This window comes from Cyprinodon variegatus, unplaced genomic scaffold, assembly GCF_000732505.1.
Source record: "Cyprinodon variegatus isolate N-32 unplaced genomic scaffold, C_variegatus-1.0 Scaffold573, whole genome shotgun sequence".
Lineage (NCBI taxonomy): Eukaryota > Metazoa > Chordata > Actinopteri > Cyprinodontiformes > Cyprinodontidae > Cyprinodon > Cyprinodon variegatus.
In genome coordinates this window covers 475,646-503,084 of record NW_015151026.1, presented here as the reverse complement: position 1 = coordinate 503,084, position 27,439 = coordinate 475,646, and the positions used below count along the sequence as shown (strand labels likewise).

At 38.0% G+C, this 27,439-nt stretch overlaps 2 protein-coding genes across 8 annotated transcripts in view; both read left to right on the top strand.

Moving 5' to 3' along the window:
- The first annotated feature begins 5,049 nt into the window (after window positions 1-5,049).
- LOC107095793 (gap junction delta-2 protein-like) lies at window positions 5,050-6,186 on the top strand. Its single transcript, XM_015392096.1, has one exon. It carries the CDS (start codon window positions 5,050-5,052, stop codon window positions 6,184-6,186), a length of 1,137 nt encoding a protein of 378 aa, XP_015247582.1.
- A 1,807-nt stretch (window positions 6,187-7,993) lies between these two features.
- LOC107095792 (unconventional myosin-XVIIIa-like) overlaps window positions 7,994-27,439 on the top strand; it is a 108,697-nt gene continuing 89,251 nt past the window's right edge. For 2 of the 7 annotated variants that reach the window (XM_015392090.1, XM_015392089.1), the window contains exons 1-6: window positions 17,588-17,726; window positions 18,313-18,380; window positions 18,510-18,533; window positions 21,036-21,815; window positions 25,402-25,476; window positions 25,618-25,689. In XM_015392090.1, coding sequence (XP_015247576.1) covers window positions 18,342-18,380; window positions 18,510-18,533; window positions 21,036-21,815; window positions 25,402-25,476; window positions 25,618-25,689 — 990 coding nt within the window. In that variant the 5' untranslated portion in view covers window positions 17,588-17,726; window positions 18,313-18,341. Of the gene's footprint in view, window positions 8,073-10,540; window positions 11,601-17,587; window positions 17,727-18,312; window positions 18,381-18,509; window positions 18,534-21,035; window positions 21,816-25,401; window positions 25,477-25,617; window positions 25,690-27,439 lie in introns of those variants that run through there. The other 5 variants (XM_015392094.1, XM_015392093.1, XM_015392095.1 and 2 more) reach the window with 3 other exon arrangements.

Here is a 27,439-nt window from a genome sequence, read left to right as displayed (position 1 = left end):
CTTTTATACTTTAAGTAGTTTTTGGAGCACATACTTTTTCATTTTTACTTGAGTAAAGAGGTTAAGTTGATACTTCTACTTTTACCACAGTGTTTTTAAACTGCGGTATCTATACTTCTACTTAAGTAACACATGTGTTTACTTTTGACACCACTGTTAATTCCTCTATAATTTTTAAAATATTGAATCAATCCATTGTACAAGATGTACTTGAATGCACCACAAGGACTGTTAAGAAATTCTTAAATGGTGTATACGTTATCCAGCGAGAAACCATAATACTCCCAGATAGCAAAGTTTGGTGAAAACTGGGGGGCTCCTTTTTGTTTTGAGGTCACTTTTTACACCCTAATCAATATTCATTATTTTAATCAACAACACATGTTTAATGTGTGTAATTGCACGGTTAGGACACTTTTCTCATGTGGAATACTGAACCTTACCAGCCTGTTTTTTTAAGTATCACTCTACTGAGCTTTAGAACACTCTTTTAATGGCTGATGGAAAGTTATTTATTGGTCCTGCATGATTTCAGTGCCACTTCTGACACTCTAAATTAGCAAAAATATCTGTTTAGTTTTACCTACATAAACTTTGATAACTCCCAATTAGTCGTTAGACCCCTTTTTCTCAGCAACATCAACTTTAACAAGTCTGGAAACATCTTTGACAAGGTTAAGAAAAAACCAGCATTGATGCCTCTGCTCTTATTATTCCAACTGTGTTGTGGGGTCCGTGCTGGCCAGTGAAGCTTCTCCACTCTACTCTTTATGCACATCCAGCCATGGAATCATTGCACATCATTGCTTCACTGGTAAGACCTAACATTTTTGGCATTATATTGTGCTGTCAACCACACAATTCTTTTGATTAGGGTAAAGGTTCTGGCTGGTATTTTGGCTCTGCATTGGACTAATTCTTCTCAATCTGTAAGGAAACTATCCATCTTGACTTACAAACTTTATTTGGAGTCTGCACCTCCAACAAAGTGGGTCCAACAAGGGTCAGCGTTTGGTCATTTTTGATTTCGTTTTACTTAAATTTTTTTCAACCTTTTTCTGATGTCTCCTTTCTCATCTATATGCTGATGACATCCATAAATTTTTATCTTTTAATCCTCATCAGCCTGATAGGTTTCCCATCATTGTGCGGTGTTTATTTGGCATTGGGGACTGGCTCAACAGCAATACTGTGGTTTAAGTGTCAACAAAAATGAGACCCCATCACACCTTTTAACATGCACCCTCAAATTAATCAGAAAGTTGTGTCTTTATGCTCTACAACCAAATATAACGTAAAAATCTGGGGAGTTATATAGACTCATCATTAAGTTTTGAGTCCGACATAAAATAAAACATCTCTAGAATATGAGATATTGTCTCTCAATGAGATCTAGAGAAAAACACTGAAGTATTTGTGTCCTACACAGCATATTGCAATCTGCCATCCTCACTTTCCTCCAAGATCTTTATTACCTTCATAAAACAGTGAGAAATCATCAGTTTAATTGCCTTCTGTTCCGAAAGTCTTCTTCTTCTGCTAAAACGTACCTCTCTTTCTCAGTGCCACCTTGGATCCCTCCAATGCAGGCCTAAAAGAAACATTTCCTTACCTGTTTGTGTAAATTAACCTTGTTAACCTTCAATTATTTGTCGTCATCTGCAAAAAAGTTTTTACAAAACACCAACATTACAAAACACATGCATTTCCTCACAATATATATATATTTTTTTATTTTGACGGATTGTATGTTACAGACCAACACAAAGTGCAGTAAATCTTTAAGGTTGAACAATGTCCCCATGTGTATTGAGCCCTATATGTTAATAGTTCTTTGAACCACCCAGCTTTCTTCACCAAAGGATGTGAATCTTTGTCCCAATGTTAATATATCTAGAAAAGATTCACTTTTGTACCCCCTAACAAGGCTTTTTTGGGATGGCCGTGTAATATGTTCTTTCTCCTACATCAGTCTTAATGGCTTTCCTGTTTTTATTGTGGAAAAGCTTTCTCACAGAATGAGACCACCAATATCGTGTTTTATGGTAGGGATGCTGTGTTACCGTTTTAGTTTTTCTCCAGACCTGGCATTTTGTATGCAGGTCAGAAGATACATTTTACTGTCATCTGACCCTTTTTGAAAATGTTTGCTGAATCTCTATATGGCAACCTTATCAAAATCTATCAATTTTCAAGCTTTCCCTGATCCAGGATATGGTTCCAGTGATGTGGAAGGCTTTCTGCCTTGCTCTGGTACCAAAGAAAACTTAGCCAACAGTCCTCAAGAACTGTAGACCTTATGCCCGACATCCCACATCAAGGTCCTACAGAGGAAACAAGCGGTTATTAGGACTCCCCGCAGTTTGCCTGTCGCCAAACGATTTGGAGTTGAAGATGTCATCATACTCCTGCTTCAATAAACCCACAGATATTTTGACAAGGCAGTAAGCACTATAAGGATGATTTTTTTTATTTAATTTCTCCAGTGCATTTAACACAATTCAGCCTGACTTATTTTGTGAGAAACTATAGAAGACTTAGATGGAGGCATCAACAGCTGCCTATCAACCTGACATATAGACTACAGTTCTAGAGACTGAAAGGTCAACTGTCCAATCAAGCACCACAGGGTAGAGTACTCTCCCTATTCAATTTCACTTTCACAAACTTTCAGTACAAAGAGACAGAGTCCTGTCATCTACAGAAACACTTGGATGACTGTACAGTTGTTGGGTGCGTCAAAAATGGGCAAGAAGCTAAGTACAGAAAGCTGGTGAACAGCTTTGTGGCACGGTTTGGAAACAATCATCTGATCCTGAATGTTAACAAAACAAGAGACATGATTGTTGAATTTAGAAGAAACAGGAACAAGAAGAATGCTATCATCATCAAAAGAGAAGAAGTGGTGATGGTGGATGAGTATAAACTCTTTAGTATTCACCTGGAAAACAAACGTGACTGCTTGAAGATGCTTGAAGATGCAACTGTGAAGTCATCTGCAAAGAAGGACAGAGTAGACTTTATTTCCCCAGGAAGCTTAGGTCCTATGTCATTTACAGCAAGATGCTACATATCTTCTAAAGGTCTGTTGTGGAGATTGTTCTACCATCATCTGATGGGTTAAAAGCATCAAAGCAAATTATTGAGATAATCAACAATGATAAAGAAGGCCCGATCTGTTATACAAACTCCTCTAGAACCTCTTGAGGTGATTTCATAAAGAAGAATTCTTCATAAAATAGAAAATATGGAAAACTGAGCACCCTCTTCAGACGATTTTTAAACAGCAACTCCTCAGTCAAATTCTTCCCCAGATCACTAAAAGACAGGCTGATATAGAAGATCCCTCCTGCCTAAAGCTGTTGAATTGAATAACACAGGAGTTTAGCAGGATTAGATTTGAGTCATTTGAAAATGGTTAAAAATGTGCCTCTAAACAAGTTACAGAACCCCTTTAAATGCATTACAAAGTGTTATAGTTATTTTTCTTATTAAATGCAACTAATTGGGTTAGATAAATGCTTCTAATAAAACACCTGACCTAGTCTTGGACCTTTGAAATCAAAATTAGTCTACATTGTTCCTGCTCATTCCAGTGAACTCTCTGCTCATCACTGAATAGCTGTTCAATGAAGGTACCCCCATTGTACATTTCAATCTTTGTCCTACTGTACATTGAAAGCCGTTATTCACATACAGTTCAACAAGCTTTTGAGTCAGAGTAAGAGAATATGTGTGGTCAGCCCATTCTGTCCTTTTCCTGCTCAAAAGACACGATAACAACCAGCAACAAGCTCCACATGAAAAAATGTGCATCGTGTCCTCTGGTATTTATCCAGCTCTGGATATAAAACGCTCCAGGTAAGCATCAAGGAAATTATTGCTTAAATGTTGAACAAATCTGGAGTCAATATGATATTTTCAGCTAATTTCAACCTGACAGCATGTTGAATTATTCCAATTAACCAGCAGGGGTTTAATTAATATGCTAAATACGCTAAATTTTGATATTAATCTAACTCATCCTTCTTCAACATTTGTGAAAATGAGAAAATGGGCTTAATTATGTGAAAGTGGGGGTTATGGGTCTTTTAAAGGGATCTTTGTGAAATGCCAATGTAAAAAGATTGCACTGGAGTAGAACCGTGACCCAGATGTGTATCAAAGTAATTAAAATTGGGAAATCACAACCAACGGTCATATATTGATATCTATGTATATAGAAGTGCAAATTTTTAAGCAAACGTATTCATAAATTTTTAGCAAAATCATCCTTTAATATGATTTTCTTTTTATTTAGCTCAATTTATGATCTTGAGAACTCACACTTATGGATTTGTTGTCACAAGTGCATTGGCATTTGTGCTCTGTTTGCTTAGATGGTGATAGATGTCGGAAAATTTGATGTAGGAAGGGACTAAATGTAATGCTGTGTTCACAAGAAACTCTGGAAAACAACCTTTTATATATAGAAAAAAAATGTTTTCCCAGCTCTAACACTAGCAGATGAAGTTATGTCAAGCTTTCCTTTATCCCTCTGAGGGTAACTTTCAAACTTAACATATGATCATCTGGAATGTTTGTAAAGTTGTTCTTTGCATAATTACATTCTGTTTGGGTCAGCAGGAGGCCTCAGTCAGTCTATAGCGGGTATGCCCGATGTAAGATCCCAAAGTTTGTCCTTGAGGGCTGCTGTCCTGCAGGTTTTAGAGGTTCCCCTGTTCCAGCACAGCTGATTTTTATTGATGGCTGATTAACAGGCTTTTGCTGACTTGCAATCATCAGATTAAGCTGTGCTAAAACAGGAAGCATCAAAAACCTGCAGGACAGCCGCCCTCGAGGACCGACTTTGAGCATGCCTGGTGACCTTTGTCAGAGGCTTCTTCAGGCTTGCTGTAATGCAGACTACTAGAAGAGATTCTTCCTACCCACAGCAATCACTAAATGTGATACATTGACTCTATTTGAAGCAGCTTATACAGTTGGAGGTTCTACATCAGATCATTTACTGACTACATACATTCTTTTATCCATTGTGTGTCTTTAGAAATGGGGGACTGGTCCATCCTTGGTCGGTTTCTGACTGAAGTTCAAAACCACTCAACAGTCATTGGCAAGATTTGGCTGACGATGCTGCTCATCTTCCGCATCATGCTCGTGGCCCTTGTTGGGGATGCCGTCTACAGCGATGAGCAATCCAAGTTTACCTGCAACACCCTGCAGCCTGGTTGCAACAACGTCTGCTATGACACGTTTGCCCCCGTTTCCCACTTGCGCTTTTGGGTTTTTCAGATTATCCTTGTATCCACTCCGTCAATTTTCTACATAGTGTATGTCTTGCAAAAGGTTACCAAGAATGACAGAGTGGGGGTCAGGAAGGTTAATTCAATGCCCAATGACACTCCTTTGGTTGAACCAAAAAGCCCTTTGAGAAGAGATAAAGACATGGTGCTGGATGCTGGTAGTCCTTATGATAACATTTCTGCAGACGAAGACTGGAGCTCGCAGGAAGATGAGTATGAAGAAAGGAACCAACTGGAAGGGGAAATAAAAGATGTAGGGGAGGACCCAACTCAACTCTCAAGTAAAGTGCTACTTATTTACATCCTACATGTGCTTCTGCGCTCCATCATGGAGATAGTCTTCCTCATCGGGCAGTATTACCTTTTCGGATTCGAAGTCCCACACCTTTTTCGCTGTGAGACTTACCCGTGTCCGAACAGAACCGACTGCTTTGTGTCTCGAGCGACGGAAAAGACCATCTTTCTTAACTTCATGTTCAGTGTCAGTCTGGGTTGCTTCGTGCTGAACATCGTGGAGCTGCATTATTTGGGTTGGATCTACATCTTCAGAGTGCTGTTCTCTGCATGCTGCACATGTTGTGACACTGAAAGGGAATCCGTGCAGCAGGTGGCTTTGTACTCTTATAGCAACCCGCTGTTGCTTGAGCTCAAGCACTCTTTGTGGGGTAGAGTCATCCTGCAGACCCCTGCACCTGCATCTACCGGGTCCATAAAGGAGATCGATGGGACCTGGTTTGGGTCCAACCAGGTTCCATCGATCTCCTTTGAGGCAGACTCGACTCTGGAGTGCACTTCGACAAGAAATTTAGATGAAAGGGAACACAGCAAGGCTAGGATACACCGTGTAGCCAAAATAGGACAGGGAATGAAATCATGGCTGTGAATTTCTCTCTAAGTTTTTCAGTCTAGTTCCTTTTTTTTTTCCATTTTACTTTTTGACTTTAAAAAATAATTTGTAAATAAACTGTTTGAGACATGAGGGCGAAACAAATTGTATAGATTCTTTGTACAGAGCCCATCCCCTATTTCTAACACCTCTGGTCTTTTGCACTAGTATATCATACTGAAAAAAAAAGAGAAATTTAATAATTTTATGAGTAGCAAGTCTGATAGGATTGTTCTGAGTTTCTAGGAACCTCTTTTTAGTTATCTGTGACTCCTTGTTGCATAAACATGACAGGTTTTCTGTTATGCTGTCACAACAGAAACATGTGGAAGTACCTAAACATTACATACAGTAGATCTGTGATATTGAGGACTTTCAAAATATCAAGCACTGTTAAATAAAATCATAGTGCTCTAAAAGAACTCAATTATCGCATAAAGATCCCCTCTTTGTATGGTAAATCCTTGTTAAATCTTATAGGAGAACTCAAATCATCCCCCCAAGCTGGAAATAAGGGACTAAACAAAGATCTAACAGAATGGGCATCAGAAATTATGTCAGCAGTAATTTAGCGAAAATTTATATTTCTTGATCTTGGAATTTCTTTTTACAATTCACCTAAATTGAATATTCATTATTGGTGTCAAATATTTCGTTTGAGATCATGGAACTGAAATGGAAGCTGTTTTGAAATTTGCTTTATTTTTAAGGTCTTTGCACATTTCTACTGAATGAATAAATTTGTTTCCCAAAAACACACACAGACACACATATCTCTTCTCTGTATTTGCATTTCGTTTTAAAAACAACATCACAACTAAAGTACTTTTGCCTTGTTTGCAATGAACAGATTAAATTTCTAACTTGCTTTACTTTTACGTGCACGAGCTGTTGATTGAGAGTAGGTTTTCATTAAATCTTTTTGCTGTATAATAGCTGTGCTTGCTGTGACATTTGAAGAATTAGTTTATCTATGAACTTAAACAACTATTACTGCAGAAAGTTCTATACATACTTTGGCTGTTTCCAATAAAAAAGATGTTAATTCATACTTTGCATTTGCTATTTGCTGTAACAAATCAAATTTAGGAGAAGAGAAAATTATTATCTTGTACTCGTAAAATACCTTTTTCCCTTTCCAGATAGGCATATCTGATGTTTCTTTATTCTTTAAAGTACCAATGTCTCATGCTATATTAGATCATGAGAACAAAAAGAAAATATCTCAAATAATGTACCACCAGCAACAATAATGCAACCATAAAGAAAAATACTCATGTTATGTAAAACATTTAATCTGTAGAACAAATCATGGTTGATTATTAGGGGAAAATCGATAAGCACATTCTCTCATGTTCTGGTAAATAGAGGACAGTCCAGGAGGGGTCACTGCTCTCCAGTGTGCAAAGCGTTGCCTTCACGAGCAAATGGAAATACTATTATTAAATCCAATTTAAAATTGGACGATCCACAAATATTGATGTTGTCCTTTAAGATCAAAAACAGTTGCTCCTGTTTGCTATCAAGAAACTGTCTGCTCAGTAAAACTTAATTTTATTTTAATTTCTTTAATTTTTTTAAAATGTTTCGTTTTTATATCATCCAAATTTGTTCATTTTTTTATATGTGGGGAAATTATTGATTAATTTAGGACCTGAAAATGTCATAACGATAACGACATGTCAGGGTGAGACTACTGGGTCCATTTAGATTCCCGGGATTGTTTACGTCATATCCTAGTTATAGAAATTCCGAGCTTACGGCTGGTACGTGAAGGTATCATTAGTACATTCCCGCACCTACTGACAATTAGGGAGAAAAAAAAGAAAAAAAAACATGCCGAAAACTTCTGGTACTACGCTGTCACCTGAGAGCAGGCCCAGGTAGGTTGTTATTATACATTGTAACAGCATTTAACCTTTTTTTTTATTTCCATAAGTGACATTTTTTACTCTCAGCTGATAAGGGTTTCCTTTTAAAGTCAGTGTTTGGAGAATGAGGGCAAAGCAGCTTAAAGGGAGAGCATTATGGCCAAGCCGAGCACAAACAGGCGACACATGATGTGGAGACTATGATAAAACGCTATAAAAGGACAATTGTTACTTTATCGAATTATAAAACGCTTTTAAATATTCTCCTTCTCCGTTTCACTGCAACCTTGACCTTAAAAAAATTACTATTAAATATGGGAGGGGTTTATGTTATGTTTGTTTATGTTTATTCAAAACAAACAGCAGATCTATAAACGTTAAATGTAGCCTGGTGCATCAGTTTAGGGTGAGGCTGACAGTTTGAGAGCGCGTTTATCTAGGGCAACTTCAGATAAACTGTGCCACAGATGTTTAAATGTAGAAACCAGAGAGAATTAACCCCCCCTCCCACCTCTTTTTAATGTCATTCCTAATTAATAGTATTTGTCTCCTTAAAGTAAACATGGACATGAAGGTGTCATTGTGTGCTGTCTGGTAAATTGGACTCATGTTGAGATCTAGATGTTGTTAAAATTCAAATGTATTGCTCACAGTGTCCTACAATGGTATTCATGAGGAGGTTTTTCACGTTTTTCCTTTGCTTTATAATGTTTTATTGGGATTTTATGGGCTATAAATACTAGATTCTTCAAGTAAAATGATTTTTAATGTGTTATTTATTTTTTCACAAATAGAAATTGAGAAAATAAACTACTGCATTCGTTTAAAACTAACCCAGCCAGCAGATATACTGTCTTTTTTTGTAGTTAAATATAGCAGTTCGGTAAAAAGCCATAGAAATTCATCAGATTATTAAATGCAAACCATGACATGAATATTGAGAAACATCGCAAAAGTTTAGATGTTGAAAGTCAAGTTGGGTTCCAAAGAATATCCAAGCTTAAAATAAAATAATTTATTATCTGGAAATGAAAAGAACAGGGTACAACTTTAAACCAACCTAGACATGGCTGTTCATCAGAACTGACAGGTCAGGCAGGGATAACTTTATTCAGACAAGCAGTCAGGAGGCTCATGGAAAGCAGTTGCAATGATTCAAAGCTCAGGTTGCAGAAGCTGTTGACAGGACAGTAATTGAACGTGTACTTTTTTTGTCTTGGCTAACCATGCCAAGATAAAAAGGTTAGGTTGAAAGTTTCTTATAGTGGGGGTACACATTATGCATGTCAAAAAAGATCAAAAAGCTCAGACCAGGGGTCTGCAACCTTTCATATCCAAAGAGCCATTTAGCCCCGAATCCGAATAAAGTAAAAGTCATTTAGGGCCACAAAATAAGACTGTTTAATATATATTTGATATGACCAATTATTTATTTTTATTTTTTATTTTTTTAAATAAGCACCTGTTATCATCTTAAACAACGAACATTTGATTTGCTTTTCTAACTTAAAGACAATGAAAACCACAAAAAAATGTAATAATATATATTTCTGTTGCTTTTGATGTCATTCTGTCAAGACAAATCAATGTAGATATTCTTTATAAAAAAACAATACAGGTTCTAAGACTGGTATTTATTCTTAGAGTATATTATTATCTAATACCTTGGCTATTAAGAGTCATTAAAGAGGGTCTAAAGAGCCATGTGTGGCTCCGGCGCTGCAGGTTACAGACCCCTGGTTTAGAGCCACAGCAGAAAAGGGGAGTGGAAAATCACTGGGGAGTTGCGGCCTTGTTGTTAGGGCATCCTGAGGTTCTGGGTTCGAGCCCCACTCCCAATGACTGCCATTCTGGGTCCCTGAGCAAGACCCTAAACCCCACAGTGCTCCCCGGGTGCCGCACAATGGCATTTCACTGCTCCCCAAGGGGATTGGTTAAATGCAGAAGGTTCATTTTGTTGCTCTGTACTTGTGACATTGTAATGACAATAAAAGCTGGGAAAAAAACAAGACTAATCCCATACATCATCTGAAATGCACGTGCAAGTGAAATATGGTGGTAGTAGTAGTAGCATTATGTTATCAGGGTGCTATTCTTTGACTGAGATAGGGCTGAATATAAATATATATTTTAATATTAACATACTTTAAAGAATTCTTTAGTTTGTAAACTCGTTTTCCATTTTCTTTAAGATCAGAATTCTGCCCTAATTTGTGTATAAAAGCATAAAATCCCTCCAAAATGTATTAAAGTTTGTTTGCACCATGTCAAAAAAAAAAAAAAAACTAGATGAGATAACGATACACAACAACTTTACCTTTGAAGTTGGCTAGATATGCTTTATGAGTGATCAAGATAATTTGATTTACAAGTTGTTTTCAATCAAACTAAGACGGTAGCTCTTTATTACAGTGTTTCTATTAAAACATTTAAAAATATATTGTCCTTGTGCCTCTCCTTCCCTAACTTGACCTTTACAGCAGATGCTTCCACACAGTTTAATAAGACGCCGACAAAGAAGAGTGACACATTTAGAAAGCCAAATCTGCTGGGAAACAACACAAAAAATATAGCATGTTTCACCTAATCAAGAAAGAGAAGGAGAAGGAGAAGGAGGTGGGCAAAAAGGAAAAGAAAGAGAAGAAGGAGAAAAAAGAACGGATGTCTCAGTCAGAGTTAAAAAGTCTGGAGGAGATAAGCATACGCAGAGGCTTCTTCCATGTGAACCGAGGGAGCACCAAGAGGCAATCTAGGAGCAAGCTGGAGATCTCTAACCCAATTCCAATAAAAGTAGCGAGGGACACGGACATTTGCCTGACAAATGTGGAGACGGTTCCTCAGCCCAACAATCTGGAGCCAGATAAAGGGCAAACTTCTCCAAGTACATCTAGTGAAAATGTGATTGCTAATGAACTGGGACCTCAACGCTGCTCTGTGAAGGAGAGAGCTGCTAAATTTGGGGAGCTGGCTAAGATCAATGCAGCAGCAGGTCAGAAGCAAGTAACCATGAGTCAGAAGAGCAAAGATGGCGGTACCTCCATTCTCTCAGCTCAGGACAGGAGTACGGTTAATTCAGCATCCTACCCCAACCCAAAAGGAATTGTTAAGGTACACATTCCTGAGGTCGTAGAGAAAACCTTCCCTGGTGCAGACCTGCAGTTGCCCATACTCGCCACTCCACCTGTACCAGATCCAAGAGAACTTGAGATTCAACGAAGAAACACCGGAGATTTTGGCTTCTCTTTGAGGAGGACCACCTTGATTGAGAGACAACAGGATGGAGGTGTGAGTCGGCGGGTTGTGCATTTTGCTGAACCAGGGGCAGGCACCAAGGACTGGGCTTTGGGCCTGGTGCCAGGGGACAGGCTCGTGGAGATCAATGGAATCAACGTGGAGAGCAAAAACAGGGATGAAATTGTGGAGATGATCCGCCAGTCTGGAGAAGCAGTCCGATTAAAAGTGCAGCCGATTTTGGAGCTCAGTGAGTTGAACCGCAGCTGGTTGAGGACCACTCAAGCTTTGCCCAAGGAAACATTGGAGGTGAGTAATTCTATACATATAAATATCTTTGGTTTTCTTTCTGGCGCTTAAACATTTATGGTTTCATTTCAAAGCTCTTTACTGTTAGCTATGATTCTGTTCTCTGACTATGATGTCTAATTGGAAGGATTTAATTTTATTGGCATTATAATCAGAAACCGGTAATTTGTAGGGTGGTACGATGGAGATAAACAGTTTGGTGAACTCTTTGAGCTGAACACTGTAAACCCTAATAATAGGTAACTGTTTTATATCTATATTTGTTCTGTTATCTATTGCACCCATTATTGAGTGTTGGGCCTTTAAGAAATATCAGAAAGTCTTGAAATCTAATGCATTATTGCCTTTTCTGTTCACAAACTCCTAAAAAATATTCACCCAGTAAAAAAGCATTTGTTTTTTTCCTTTCCCCAGTTCTTTCAACAAACAAAATTACAGTTTCAAAGGGCTCTAATAAATGCCAAACCAGCAGAGAGCCTGGCTTATCGAATTATGGTTGGCAGGAATCAGAATGGTCTGTTATTTCTTATTTGCACATGGCATCTCTTTCTCCCAAAAAACATCAAGCATACTGGATCTGTTTGTCCACATGACATTTCCAGTGTTTTTTCCTCCTGGAAATATTAGCATCAAGTGGGGTCGCCTTCGCCTTCGGATTAGCCGTGGCAGAAATAATTCAGAATCAAATTGAATATTAAAACAACAAAATGGTTCATTCAAAACCATGATTGTATTACAGGTTTAACTATTTTTAAAAATTTTAAACTTAAAAAAGACTTCATGTTGGCTTTTTTCCATTTGTAAAACCATACAAAAAGAATAAAATAGACTGGACAATTACTGCAAAGACAACAGGTTTTATTTATGTCTGGGTTTTTGTGCATGAGCTAAAATATCTAGTATGCGTCCTGTTGCAGGTACAATAACGCAACAACACCTTTCATGTTCATTCTGCTTTGATGAATTCTTTCATGATCTAATCTGTTGCTTACCCCCTATTTCGGGGGAGTTTTAAGGGCGGATTATAGTTCTGCAACCGCACACATCAAATGTCGCTTACTTCTGGTCGCAAACCAGTTTTGCTGGTATGCTTCTGCAACGTCGGTCTGCAATTTCTAGAGACGCACAGCAGTTTCCCGCCAAAGCTCTAGGGTGAGTCTATTTGAGAACTCGCGAGAACTTCGGTGGATGGTCATGAGAACTTCTTCGACGGTTTTGGCGGGAGTGTTTATTTTCCAAAACATGTCTGAGGCATCGTATAAGTGGTTGTACTTCCGAACCTCCTCGATCAACCTTTCGGTGTTCGAGAAGGACGACCATACAGACAGCTGGAAAGGCATACCTAGGACCAATCACAGCTACTTTTTGTCTGCGCACTTCCGCTTGAGGTCTGCGCGGGTTTGCGACCTTCTGACGCGTAGTCAGGATTTTTTTGAGGTCCACAATGACGATTGCAGAGCCTCTGCGCGGGGGCGTGTTCGTGCACAGAGACCGATTTTACGGTTGCAATGGCTATGCCTCAGAAGTATAAATTGGCCTTAAACAAAGGCTTCATACTGCACAGGATGTCCCTGAAGTGATGGACTGCTACACAGTTGTCATGCATTTGCAGACCAATTGAAATTACTTGATCTTGATTTTTTTTGCAATGTCATTTTTAAATCTACAGGCTGGCTCTTATTGTTTTAGGAAAATGTTTTTTTTTTTTTTTTCTCGCTGATTTCAGCCCTGACATACACCAAAACATCTCAGGGCTTATTTTGAAACATATTTCAGCCCTGAAGCCCCGAGGTACTGAGCTAATGAATTAAAAGCTAAGAAGACAAAACATTCAAAGATATCCTCCTGTTCAAGAAATTGTGTTTTTATATGTCTTTATTTTGGATTTTTTTCAGGTTGTTTTTTTTTGGAAAGTTATCAGGATTTAGGAGAGAAAATCCTAACTCCATCATCTGTTTTTTTTTTTCCTTATGTCTAGATAATGAGTATAACTGTTATGACACCAGTAATGTGATTTTGTGCTCGCTTGTTTGGGGCAGTGTCTCTGTCTATGTGTGTGTGTGTGTGTGTGTGTGTGTAGGGCTCTGCTTTGAAAGAGAGAATGTGTTCGGGTGTACATATAATCCCCCTGCCACCCCCCATCCCTTTGAGACCAAACAATGGGACGCTGAAAGAAACAACGGCTTGAACGCCACCACAGCCGATGGCCATATGGTCGGGTAAGACTTGGCTGGCGGCCCAATCGGAGCTCTTTGCTCCAGTGTAATCGTGGGGAGCAAGCAGAGGGCCATTAAGTTAAACTCCTTATTAGCTGGCACAACAAACACCTTAATTTGAGCTTAGTGTTGTTTGCTGTCCTGGCAGAAGAGCTCAGAGAACAGGTTTCTCTTGGCTGTGTTGGCCTTATGCGAGTTGCCTCAAGAAAGTCAATTGAATTTTTATGAATAGATTCCTCTTACGCTGATTAAAAACAGTGAGTTTAACGTGCACATCACTGAATATACGTACGGCGTTCGTTTGCTTTTGTCAGAGAGGTTTTCCCTCCTGTTTTGCGTTGTCCCACATTCAGCCAGTCTTGATGATTATGAGACAGGCTTTATTGGAGAAAGAAAGTGCTAGAGGGTGACCTAGAACTAACAGCCCTATTTATAGGGAGTTATAATAGGACACGATTCTGGATGTGGAGCTCTGAATCTAGAATTTAATTTCTAAGGCCTGAACATGTGGTGTTCCTTTTTGTTTTATTGAAATGTGAGTAACGGCCTTATCCACATGGCAAGATTGATGATGCTCTGTTGTTCCTCTGGTTGACGCGGAGCTACAACCAGACGATGGTGGCAAGCGAGCACTGACTTTGTGGAATGACTTTGTCATCAGTGTTGCCCAGCAACCACTGTAACTGCAGGGAGAGTACAATAATAATAAGCCTGTTACTGAACAAAAAGTGCCGGGACTGGTATCAGCTAAACACCTGCTCTCCCGCTCTGCACCCTCCTTTCTTTTTTTTTTTGCCTCGTCATGGTATGATTACAACCTTGGTTTGTATTTGACTGCTTCATATGCCTTGTTCTCTTTTTACACAAATTTGTCAATAGTGAAAAGAAAAATAATCCACTGAAATAGAGAATATTCATTTTAATAAATCTGTCCAGCCCAAGATAAATCCCATATCATCTAAAAAGGTCAGTGGCTGATCCCGTTTATTTACCCAAATAAATGATTTCATGCACGCTTGGTTGAACATGTGAGGGTTTTATCCATTGGGTGACTTTAAAAGAAAAAAAAAAATATTCCACGGTGAAACATTTTGATCTGGCACTCCGTGTATTAGCTGGCATCTTTAAAATGAAAAAGAGAGAAGTCAGAAAGTAGCCGATGCCGTCATCTCCTCTCCAGCCTGCTCAGTCAGGTTGCATTCACTCTATTGTCAGTTGGTGAATAATACAAAGGAAGTGACTTCACACAGGAATTAGAAAGGGGTGGAGTCTATTTGAATAAGATTATTTCCTTTATGAAACATGTTAAAACACAAGGTCTATGTTTTTCTTACCATTCTGTTGAAATTTTATGTAACTAAACGGTAAATTAAAATGGCTACTTTACTTTTTGTCTGAACTTTCAAAGTATACTTGATACAGTACGACAAATAGTTGACATTCCTGAGTGTGTTGTAGGTGTTTAGCAAGCATGTTGTTTTGACAGGCTTGCTTAAAACCTTGTCAGCAATCAGGAGCTATGCATGTACTGCATGTATTAGTTTCTCCACCAAATGTGCCAGAAAATGTATTTTCTCACTAATAGCATTTTAGATATTACCTTTTCAATCAGTGAAGGTTTTAGATTCCATTTTAATGAGAAGAGACAACCAGCGGAAAAGATTGGGCCTATTATGATTAAAGCTGAAGGCTGGAATGTTTTGAATGAGAAGAAAAACACATGGATAGTAAAATGCTATACAATAATAGTCTAAACTTGAGTCACACCTTTGTAATTTAGTTTTGTACAAAATGAAAACATCCTATAAAGCAAATGTATATAGAATGATGTAGCCAACAAAACTTATAAAATTATTTCAAGCATTGTTTACTTTTCATATTCTTCTAAATAGACCCCTTTGTACTCACTGCAAAAAAACCCGAAAAAATATCAATCTAATTAAGCCAATTTTTCTTAAATTAAGTGCATTTTCTCTTGAATTGAGCTGGTAAGTGTGACTTTTTGCCAATGGAACAAGACAATTAACATTTAAAATAATAATGAACAACTGCAACTTATATCAAGGCATAATGTCTAATTATCTTATTCTAAGGCTAAACATACTCATTCCATTGGCAGATCATCTTATATACCCTCTCTAATTAAGGGTAAAGTCACTTTTTTAAAGAAGTGTTTTACTCATTTTTGCAGTGCTGTGTCCCTCTAATCATTTCTTGCATGGGCTTTATGAGGAAGTCACGTGAAACAGATTTCAAACAGTCTTAATTGAATTAAAGGAGTTAAAAATAAAAAAATATAGACCACTTGATAACAGTTCTCCAAACTTTTGATGTACCGGTATGTAAACTAGTAAATGTGTGCATGTTTAGTAGTAGATAGCTGCCCCAGCAGGGAAGGTTTCTTTGGGTTAGCACTCCTTTCCTGCAGGAACCTACCATGCTGGCAAATGCTTTTGCACTTTATCCCTTGGAGATTAACCTAAGACACCTTTTGTGATAAAATGACAAGGAAAAAAAGGTCCGTAGAGTAAAGCCTGACGTTAGTTTTTAACTTATTATGATGGTTCATGAGCTGGTTAACGAGATTCCAGTGTGGAAGGATTTATCTGCTAGAATCAGTGGTTTCTGTGCCGTACAGTCTTTAATCTTTACTCTGCTCCAACCAATGTGTGGGCAAACAGTCCACATTGCTGCGTCCCAGTAACAGACTCAGGGGATTAGTGGTCTGTTCTAGACAAAGCAGGAATGCTGCATGTTTGACTGGATCTCGTTTATTGATAACGTTCAAATTTGTTGGGAATACTGGAGAAATAATCCCTTTTTATACCTTTTTCTGTGTTTTTTTAAAAACCTTAATTTTACATTAAATATCCTTGGCTGTATATTTACATTAAAATGTAAACCATTAGTTTTCTCATGTCTGCTTTACGGTGCTCCTGAAAACAGTCACTGTCATTTGATTTGGTCACTTCATTACTGATGTTTCTTTTATGTTTGCTATGTCATTAAATGGATTGTTTCCACCAAGCCCAGTATAACCAGTTTTTTTACATTTCCTTGTTTTCGTTCTTTTGCTTTCCACACTGAGGTGATGATTGCCATGCAAAGTCACTCCAACCTAAACTTATTTTTACCCAACTGGTTTTACAGCAATGACCTTTCAACATAAAAGTAGTTAGAAAAGGCAGATTTTCTATTTAAATTTAAAAACCTTTTTGCAAAATGAATAAAAAAGCAGAACCGTGCTTAAATGTGTGTGTGTTGTGCTTTAGGTGCAAGAATGTACTACAGTCTTGAATGTGGGTCAGTAGAGTGCTCACTCAGAGCTGCGGGCAAACTGGAGGTTTATAGCCCCCTCTTGTGGTATTATAAAGAAAGTAACTTGCATGTCATTAAATTCAAAGATATAAAAATACCCAAGTTATTTTCTCATAGAGATATGAACACATTTGGCTAGTCAGACTTGTGTGTTTAGCTGCCTTGTGTTTTTTTTTTGTCTGTTTGCACTAAAAGTTTCTAAGAAGTTAAAAAAAAGTTTAGACGTTTCCTGATTAGCGGGTCTTTATTTTTGAGCCTTTGTCACGAGGAGAGGAACGTGGCAGTGAGATACAGCAGTGGAAGTAGTTTAGCAAACCCTATTAATAGCCCCTCTGTATTTCGGCAGCTGTCCCTCTTCCATCCCCCGGCCCCATCTTCTCACATTACTCCCCCCCACCCTGCCCTCTATTCCCCAAACCCTAGCCTTGCTCTGCAGCCCCGGCTCTGTCCCCACCCTCAGGATCACCCTCCCTGTGGGGGCTTTGAGCACGCGTGCTGCCGTCAGACTCAGGTCTTACCCTACCTTTAGGCGTGACTGGACCGCTTCTGTGTCTGAGGGAAGATCAGAAGGTTAACCGGGCCCAGTGAGGAGGTAATGGGTTTGAACCCTCGGCAGATTGAGTGTGCTGTATGAGTGGGGCGATCATCTCAGAGCTGAGCTCTAGCACTTCCATTAGGGCTCTGGAAGGGTCTCAGAATGGCTCCTTGCTTCTTAACCTACTATTTATAGGAGTGGGCAGCAGGGGAAAGTACTGTAGGGCCTGAGATGGTGAAATTCTAGCTGTTTTAACTCATTACTGCTTTTAATTTGTATTATTTTAAACAAGCTCTTAAATGAAATTTTATGTGTATGCTACCATGTTTTATAACAATTGCCTTATTTTACTCTAGGAAACATGTTTGGTTGTGTTTCCTCTGTCATGGATTACTCAGATTGTTCCATCTGTGTTAATGGAACAAATCTAATATATTTACTGCGATGAAATCATGAATATTATTATTCTATCCTCAGTGCTTCACTCTTTAATCTGTTGGCGAATAACTTGTGTGCAGAAGTCCACGATATTCCTTCACTTAACTATTTTTCTCCATCACTCCAGAGTAATCCTCCACCCTTTATTTTTCTGATTTCCTCTCATTTTTTCTCTCATTCCATGATTCTATTTTCCATCTTTCAGTGTTAATCCATGACTTCTGGCCTGTCACCATGGCGTACAGATCACGCTTTTCCTTCTGGGAGCAAAAGGTGTTTTTCATTAAGCTGTCTGTTAATGTTACAGAAATGTCACTTCTTGTGTGGAGAGTTTTGGTTTGTGTAGTCTGATCTTTTTCTTTTGTGTGTTGGCTATTTTTTTCAATGTTTTATTTTATCTAGGCAAAAGTTGAGAACAAGCCTGAAGTAAGTTCACATTTAGCTGCATGTGTTGTGAAGAGTTATTCACGTAATGCACATTGTTTGAGTGAAAATGTCTTGTTTTATTAGCTTTATTTAGTCAACCTGGACGCGTTTTTAAGCTTTTCTTTTTTATATTGAATACAGCTCCTGGTTTAAATGTATTTTTTTTTGTCATAACTTATAGCATGTAACATTGTGTGAACTTTTACATTTCTAAATCCATAATCTAAATCATCTAACAGATTAAGGGGTTATTTGATAATTGAAAGATCAACAGCACATGTTTGTCTTAAGACTTGACTCATCATTGGATTTGATAAATAGTAGAGATCGACTGATACATTTTTTGTAGCTGATTTCTAATGGATAATTTTGTATTATCAATTTTTAACCATTGTGATTTCTCTGTTATTTATATACAGTATATATCCATGCATGTATCTCAACTCTAGAAAAGAACAAACTTGTTTTTCAATTTTTTTGGATGAATTGCAAATTAACCAACTAACAAATCTATCCTTTAAAGTAGAAGTTTGGTCAGCAAGGAAAAATCAATGGATCATTATCTATACCTTAAACCAATACGTTCGCAGTGATTTAATGAATTTAGCATCTATCAGTAAAAAAATAAAAACAATAATTTTTGTCACGATCTGCAATTTATGCCCAAATATAGTAACATCTCACTCCTGACATCTTCTGGCAGTGACGTCACACTGCGTTAGGCCAAGCGCTATTCTTCCTGCTTCACAAGCAAAATCAATGGGAACTACTACACGCATCTGCAATCAACAACAATTATTTAAGATTTTGAGAGGACTTCACCATTGAAATTAGCTATAGTTAAACTACCAATGCCCACGTGCATGGCAGTTGGATGTTGCAATACATCGGATAAAAGTGGAAAAAAAAAATGTTTTCACCTTTCTGATTCATGATCCAACACGTACGGATTCATCATTGAATTGCCAACTTGAAGTGGGAGGATTTACTATCAAATTTCTAGCCAGAGGAAAAAAAAAAAGTAATATGTAGCCAAAATTTGGAAGAAGAATGTTTTCAAAATGACTTGGATAATCGTGCATTGTGACAAACACCCGATACAGCATTGGGACTTGCTCAACAGCCGATACCGCACCGTGACGTCACAAACCTGTAGGTGGCAGTAGTGTTCTTTCACAAACATGGATGTCTTCAGTAAAGCACATTGAAATGAAAATTAGTGTTAATTAAAAAAACTTTGCATTTATTAAACAGCATGTAATAATTTTATATTTATAGGACTTTCAGAAGTTTGAATTCTGAATTTGACTGGACTTCTCCTTTAATATAACTGAGGTGAAAAAAAAAATTGTTCAGGCTATGGGATAGTAGACAAAGAAAATCACAAACAAACAGAGACTTTTTTTAGAATCCAGAAAATATTTGTACATATGTATTTGATATTTCCTATTTAATATTTGAAAATAAACTCTTTTAGCAGAAATATTTGGCAAGTTATTTATCCTTTAATTGGAACTCTAACTGATAAATAACTATTCTTATTGTGGAAAAGCAGTTAATGTTGCAACACTTTGCAGATGAGGAGTTTAACTGTATTAAAGCTAATTCAAAATTTCTATGGAATTTATAATAGAAATCAGGATAACATTACTGAACGGCCACTGTGTGAATAAAATGATTGTTTGACTGTTGGGTTTTCAAAAGGCTGCCAACATAAAGCAGACTAGGACTTTTCAAAATGATTGATTCCTTTTCACCAGTACTTCAGCTCGCTTCATCAGCATGACCTAACAATGTAAAGATCAGAAAAATGTTTAATCTTCAGTAGGGCTGAAACAATTAATCGGATTAATCGTGATTAATAGATTATTATAATAATCATCAACTAATTTAGTAATCGGTTAATCATTAACTGAAGTGTAGAGACTTTAAAACATGCCTTTAGTTGACAGAGGAACCTGCTTAGAGCAGGAATTATACCAAGATGGTCAAAAAAATATATAAAACATTTTGAAGATAAGATATAACATAAAAAAAACTTTTGTGTCAGTCAATATGTTCTATCCAAAAGTCTTCTTCTTTAAAGAACCTTTGGCTATCCGATTCATTAAAAAAATAATGGACAGATTAATCGATTTGCAAAGTAATCGTTAGTTGTATTCCTAATCTTCAGTTTCTGACTGGTCATTCCCTGTTTTTAACAATCTGTTAAAAAACTAAAATCATTGATCTTCTGTTTGCATGCTGCAATGCATTTCTTTAATCTTTTCTTAGCAAGTAGAGTTCTTTTTTTTGGGGGGGTGGGACAATTTATGCAGTGACATCACAACTAAATAAACATACAATTTGAACTTTTTCATTAGGTCTTACATTTCAAATTTTCAGGCTGTGCCATTTGAGCAAATAAAGTTTCTGTTTAGATTAATCTCACAAACACTCTAAGCCCAAAACTTCCAGGCAAACTGAAAGTAATCTAAACCACCCTGCTCTGTTTATGTCCAGTCTGATAGTCAGCCTCAGGCAGCTACTAATCCTGGTCCAGACACAATTAGTGGTCCACCAGTGACTGCAGCATCAGCTGAAGGGTCCAAAAGTAACGCTGCCATGGGAGGACCGGACTCTCCTGAGCAGGAGGAAAGCACTGGCAGCAAAAAGGTGGTACGTGTTGTAAGGAGAGTTGTTAGACGGGTGGTTCCTACTGGAACAGAGGAGCAGAGCCAGCCCACATCCTCTACACCTGCACCAGGTACAAGTCTAACAAAAACAAAAGCTGCCGGGGATGAGAAGGATGATCTATCTGCGGGATTGACCAGTTTAATGGGCAGAGTCAGAACCAAGGAGCACCGACCTCGCACCCGCACTCAGGACCGCAAAGAGGATGCAAAAGAAGAGGTCAAGCAGCAAGAGGTGGAGGAGAAAGGAAAGATAGAGGAGGAGGAGAGAAAACCAGCTGTTGAAAAACAAGAGGAGGTTTCCTCTGTTAGTGCAACTCCAAACCCTGTGCCCCCAAAGGCAAACCCACTCAGTCCTCCTGCTGGTTTTATACCCCCTCCCAAAGCAAATCCTCTGGCACCACCTGCTGGTTTCATCCCTGCACCCAAACAAAATCCATTGACTCCTCCACCTGGTTTTATCCCCGCCAAAGTGACCAGCCCAGCACCTCCCAAACAAAATCTCCTGGCAAGACCTCCAGGATTTATTCCTCTCCCAAAGAGCGATCCACTGGCTCCTCCTGCTGGCTTCATCCCAAAGCCTCGTCTGTTTGCTGTAAAGAAACCAGAGGTACAGAGTGTACAGGTGCATGTTTCCCCCGTGCAGCACGCCTTATAATAACGACACAGTAGCAAGCCATTCCTTACAGGATGTGTCCTATAACAGCACCTTGAGCAAACTTGTTGTTTTTGTGTTTCACAAAGTTGTTTGCATAATCTTTAACAAAATTTCTTTAACTTGATATGTTTAAACTTAAATACAAGTTGGTGTTTAGCTCAGACTAAAAAACGCTGATATAATGAAGCCACTCTGAATGAATAGAAGATGAGGGCATGAACAATGCATAATGCTTCATCAGTGTGTACTCACTGCCTGCACTCTGGGTGTCTGTCCGGTTAAATCTGCCTGTAAGCACTGAGCTGTGACTCATTATCATCACTTTCATCCAGAACAGACCAAAAGGCTTTGTTCTGTTTGCTTTAGATGGGTAAGAAAAGCCTTGAAGAATTTGTTGCTCTTGTCATTTTAATGCTTATTGTTTTAATAGAGAACCAGAATCATAGTGTATTTTATCATTGTTCAGGTTTATTGATAATTTCTTGGGTATTAGTTCTATAACCTAATAGAAACATTTTGTTGTTGTTGTTTTTTGTTGTTCTTTGGCCTTGATTTTGTGGAGGAGCAACACTTTATTGGATGTCAGATGTGCATAGCCCAGGCTTACATTAGTAATGATGAGCAGCAGCTTCTGTGGGATGTTTTACTTCTTGAATTGCCGCAGGAATAACAGTCTCTACCAGGCCTTATTCCGAAGAGTGGCTCCATCCTAATACAGCAAATCTGTGAGAACTCATAGGCCAAAGCAGAAGTGTGTTGGCGTTCACCATGATACTGTCTGAATGGGGCTGGCAGTAAAGAGGGAGGCAGGAAAAGGAGCCTCTAGGCTTCATATTATAGTTCACCCAGCATAGAGACTTCATGATGATCGTATCTGGCGCTTAGGAGCTTTAGGGATTCCCACAATCCTTCAAGTAACGAAACCTGTACGCACAGCACACATGAAGGAAATAAAAATACAGTGTTATTTCTGTTTACAGTGTATGATGCATGCAAATGTAATTACCTTCATATGTTTTGGTTTGTGCAGTGAAGAGGTTCAGATGTTCACCACATTTATGTAAATTGCATTTGTTGTAGGTTTTTTTCTAGAAGGTTGTACTCCCAATTTCAAATTCACCATCCCTGCCATGTGCATTCCTGTTGCATCATGAAGTCCAGAAGGCTAAAGGCTTGCAGCAGTCAGGAGATCTCTTTTTGCCTATGATGATGTTCTTATTGTTGACCCCAAGAAAGGTGAAGGAAGAAGAGATTGGAACAGGAGCCTGAGGCTACATTTTGATGAATTCACAATCAGCCAGTGTCTGTGTGTGAGGACCAGCTCAGGTCCAGAAAGGGGGATTGTCAGGAACCAGCAGTGATTGTCAGTAGATGGTGTTAAAGATGGTAAGAGAGTGCAGAGTGGATGTCTTCTCTGAAAGTCCACCATCATCTACTGTACAGTGTCTTAAGAACGTTAAGCTCCACCAGTGGATCAGCTCCCACTAGCATAGCAGCTCTTGGAGAAATGCAACATGCAGACCGATTTTACAAACAATCTTGAGAAAATAAGTTTATTGTTAGTGGTAATCTAAGTATGTGAAAGCAATTCGGAGCAACAGCAACTTAACCATGCAGTGGTAGGCTACAGGAAAACAAAAATAAAGAGTGGATGTTGGAGCATATGGTGCAGAGGTCAACTACTTTTTACTAAGTCAATAGCTACAGACCTCTGAACTTTATATGGCCTTTAGATCAGCTCAGGAACTGTGAGAGAATGTCATGAAATTGGTTTCCATGGCTGAGCAGTTTCAGCCTGATGCAGTGCTGTAATAATCAGGATATTCTGTCTTAAAATCCAGTAAATGACTCTGGGTGTTTTCAGCTGGGAGAAAAATGGTATATGCCCAAGTGTGAAGTTTGGTGCAGATGGAATCATGGTGTGGGCCAGTTAGCCTCAGTAAAAGGAATTCTTCAAGATATATCAAACCAACCACTTTTACTGTTGCATTAAAAAGTGGTAGCTGCAATTCTTCCCTTCTATGTGGCGTCAAACCCACTTTAAGCGTATTAACGCTGCCTAAAGGGCCTGAAGTGAGAAAGTCATTGTCGTATTCCTGTTGTGTGTAATGTGACCAAAGCTAAGTGCATCTGCGATTTGAAAATGGATTAAATTGCAAAAGCAATTCATTAACCATCCCATTATGTTAATATAGTTAATAAAAATGTTTGGGCCTTGGAAGCATGGATGTTGTGTAAAACTTAAAATTATGACACACTATGGAAACTATGTTGTTTGCAGCTTTATGTCTGAATTTAGTCAGATGATAACAGCAGCACTTCGAAGTTGTATTTCACTTCCACTCCCACAACCTGTCCACGGACTGCCACTCTTGGTCTCTGAGCAAAGACCCTTAACCCCACACTGCTCCCCGGGTGCCAATCAATGGCAGCCCAATGCTCCTGAAAGGGATGGGTTAAGTGCAGAGAGTGAATTTTGTCGCCTCGATTTGTGACAATGTAATGACAATAAAGTTGATTTCTATTCTATTTGTATTATGTAAATGTTCCAGTATGGTAACCTGAAACAGTAGGCTATAAATTCAGGCCCCAATAACAAGGGGCTCCTAGAAAAATATTTTGTCAATTAGGCTGTGCATTCTAACGGATCTGGTGTTATGGGAGAGCATGTAATCATTTTTTAAACCAGAAAACTTTTAAAGTGCTGGTTTCATGTTTTAGTGTTGCAAGCCCTGTCTTTAAAAGAAAGTAAATAAATAAAGGTGACTTTATGGCTCTATCCTCCATATGTGCACCTATGCCTGCATGTTTGTGCCTTTACCTTGCATGAGTTGTCTGCACGCGTGGTTCATTTGTCAGTGGTTTTATTTGATAAGGTGGCAAAATCACGGCACCCCCTAAGGGCCAAGAATATGCGTTTCAACATGTGTAGTGATGCTTTGTGCAATTGTGTGGTTGCATTTTTTTTGTAGCCTGTTTAGCAAAAGATACTCTGTTTGTCTTTGTGTTGACCAGGTCTAAATTTAGAAGGCTCCCTTTTATTTATATCCCAGTAATTTAAAAAAATTCCTTTTATACATCTTATTTCCGAAGAAGGCTTATTACAGGCGCACGTTATGGAAAAATGCAAATGCTTTCCAGTCCCTTCAATATTAATAAAGGTCTAATTCTGATAGACTCTGCTCTAATTCCTTGGGATGGACAATCTGCGACTTCAGCAAAGTTGTTTATTTCTTTAATTACCCTCAAGAAATTAGCAGCAAATTGTTGTTGATACAAAAAAGATAAAAGCTGTGAACCATTTCTTTCCTTAACTGCACCACCTAATGAGGCAGTTTTCTTTAACAGCCATTTTCCCATTTCCATTTCCTTATTGAATCAACCAGAACACCAAATTACATGGGAGCAGTTCTCGCTGGTAGCTGATTCCCCACCTTAAAATATAATTATCATCTTTACTGTCATCTCTTCATCTTAGTCTCTGTGTGCGGATGTGTCTCTTTGTGTTTCTGTGAATGGTTTGCATGAATGATGTAAGGTAAAAGAGACGGTTTCCCCTTTGGCGACCAATGCTAAACCATCCCCTGCTGGAAAGGAAAACTCTACTGCAAAGGTGTGCTCACTTTTAAAAGTTCATCAGATTTTATTTCCATTATATTTCTATTACTTCTATTATAAGATGTTTTCTTTTTCTAGTAGATAGTTGTTTAAGTTTGTTTTGGTCCATAAACCTTGGATTTGCAATTGATTATAGGCTCCAGAGCTGATTCCGTCTGAGGAAGACCATCACCGTGTCAGGAAGATCTTCATGTTTGATGGCAATAATGTAACTGACCTCTGCCTTGCCTTGGCATGGTTAACGGGAATGTTTTTCGGCCACTGCCTTTACTCAGATGCATGCTCACCCAGAGTGAAGGAAATGTCGACTGTCTTTTACCTCTCAAACGTCCCCTCCATACCTTTACTCTGCCAAAGGCTACTACTCACTATAGATTCCTATACATATTTCTTGCCATTTATTGTCCACAAGATGAATCCATAATCTTTGCCAAGTTTAAAACAACGCATTCACAATAAGCTTAGACACCTACTTAATATGCATGGATATCATGAGTTAAAATGTTTTAATATTCCCAGGGTGGCCTAATAACACACCATACACAGAAAGACTGTAATGATTAAGGATATGAACAGAATTATTGTAAAATATCTATTCATTGTAATTGCCACCCGGCTGGTTCATTTATAAAACTACAACAATGATTATATTGCTCTATATTAGGGATGCAAAATATAATCGGCCCCCTATCGGTATCGGCCTGTATCGGCCTTAAAACTGAATATCGGACATCGGCCACCCCACCGATATTTAACCCGATATTTGATCAGCTTCTGAGTTTATAAAGTCTAAAAAAAAAAAATAAAAAAATACTAATTCTTCTTCTTCCTCAAAAACTTATTTTTTACAGACTTAAAAACTTCTAAAGACGAGGGAAAAAATATTGATACATTAAAATATCACAATATCTTCATATGCTGATATATTGCCATTTAAAAACACCATATCAATCTCTTTTACTAATGAAATATTGCTATATGTCATCGTTATGCTACGAATTCCCCCGAAAATTCACGAAATTTTGCCATATTTTTAAATGTTGATATATTGACGCGGTATCAATCTATTTTACTAACAAAATCTCACAAGAATTTGCAAAATATCACGAGAGTTTGTAACAGAACGATGAAATTTCACGAGATTTTGAAAGTAAAATAGATCGATACTGCGTTTTTAAAAATCAATTTGATATCAGCATATGAAAATATATTTGAGTATATTATTTTTCAAAGTGTCAGAAATGGATAACAAAACTGCTATTTTCAATGACTACTTATTTTTGTCCAGCTTTAACATCGGTATCGATATCGGTTATCGGCTACACGAGTTTTAAAATATCGGCATATTGGATATCGGCCAAAATCCCAATATCGTGCATCCCTACTCTATATATAAATATGTAGAATTATTGTCTGTTTAATTTAAAAGAACATTACCATGTGAAATTGGGGAAAGATGAAATATTGAACTGGGATTAGACAATCATTTTCTTGACTGACTGTTGCTTCTTTAGTGCCTGATAAGGGACATTTAAACAAAGATTCTAGAAACTTCAGTTCAAAAGACATTAGAAAATTAAACCATCTTGATTTGTAATGTAATTAATGCCAATGTTGAATTTATAAAACCTTGATCATTAATAGCTTTCCAGACCCTGCACACTGATTCCCAACATAAATCATTTTTAGATCATTATTTGTTCTTTTGCTGCATCTATTTTGCCAGATGAATTTCAGTTCGCACTGCAGTGAGGTGACTACACTTTGCTGATTTAACATTGGATGTTATGGCAATGAGCCTTTTATGTTCATTTTTTCTTCTTGCTTCAATGTTCTGTTTTCTCAAAGTCACATCTTTCTTTTGCTTATTTTCTTTTGTGTGCTGCTGGATCCTGCATTGCTCCTGTTTTGTTTGCTGTCTGAATGGTTAGATGCCCAGAGGCTGCAGAGTTTCTCAG

Bases quoted from the DNA above. Each gene is read 5' to 3' on its own strand.
- LOC107095793 (XM_015392096.1), top strand. From the start codon at position 5,050: ATGGGGGACTGGTCCATCCTTGGTCGGTTTCTGACTGAAGTTCAAAAC.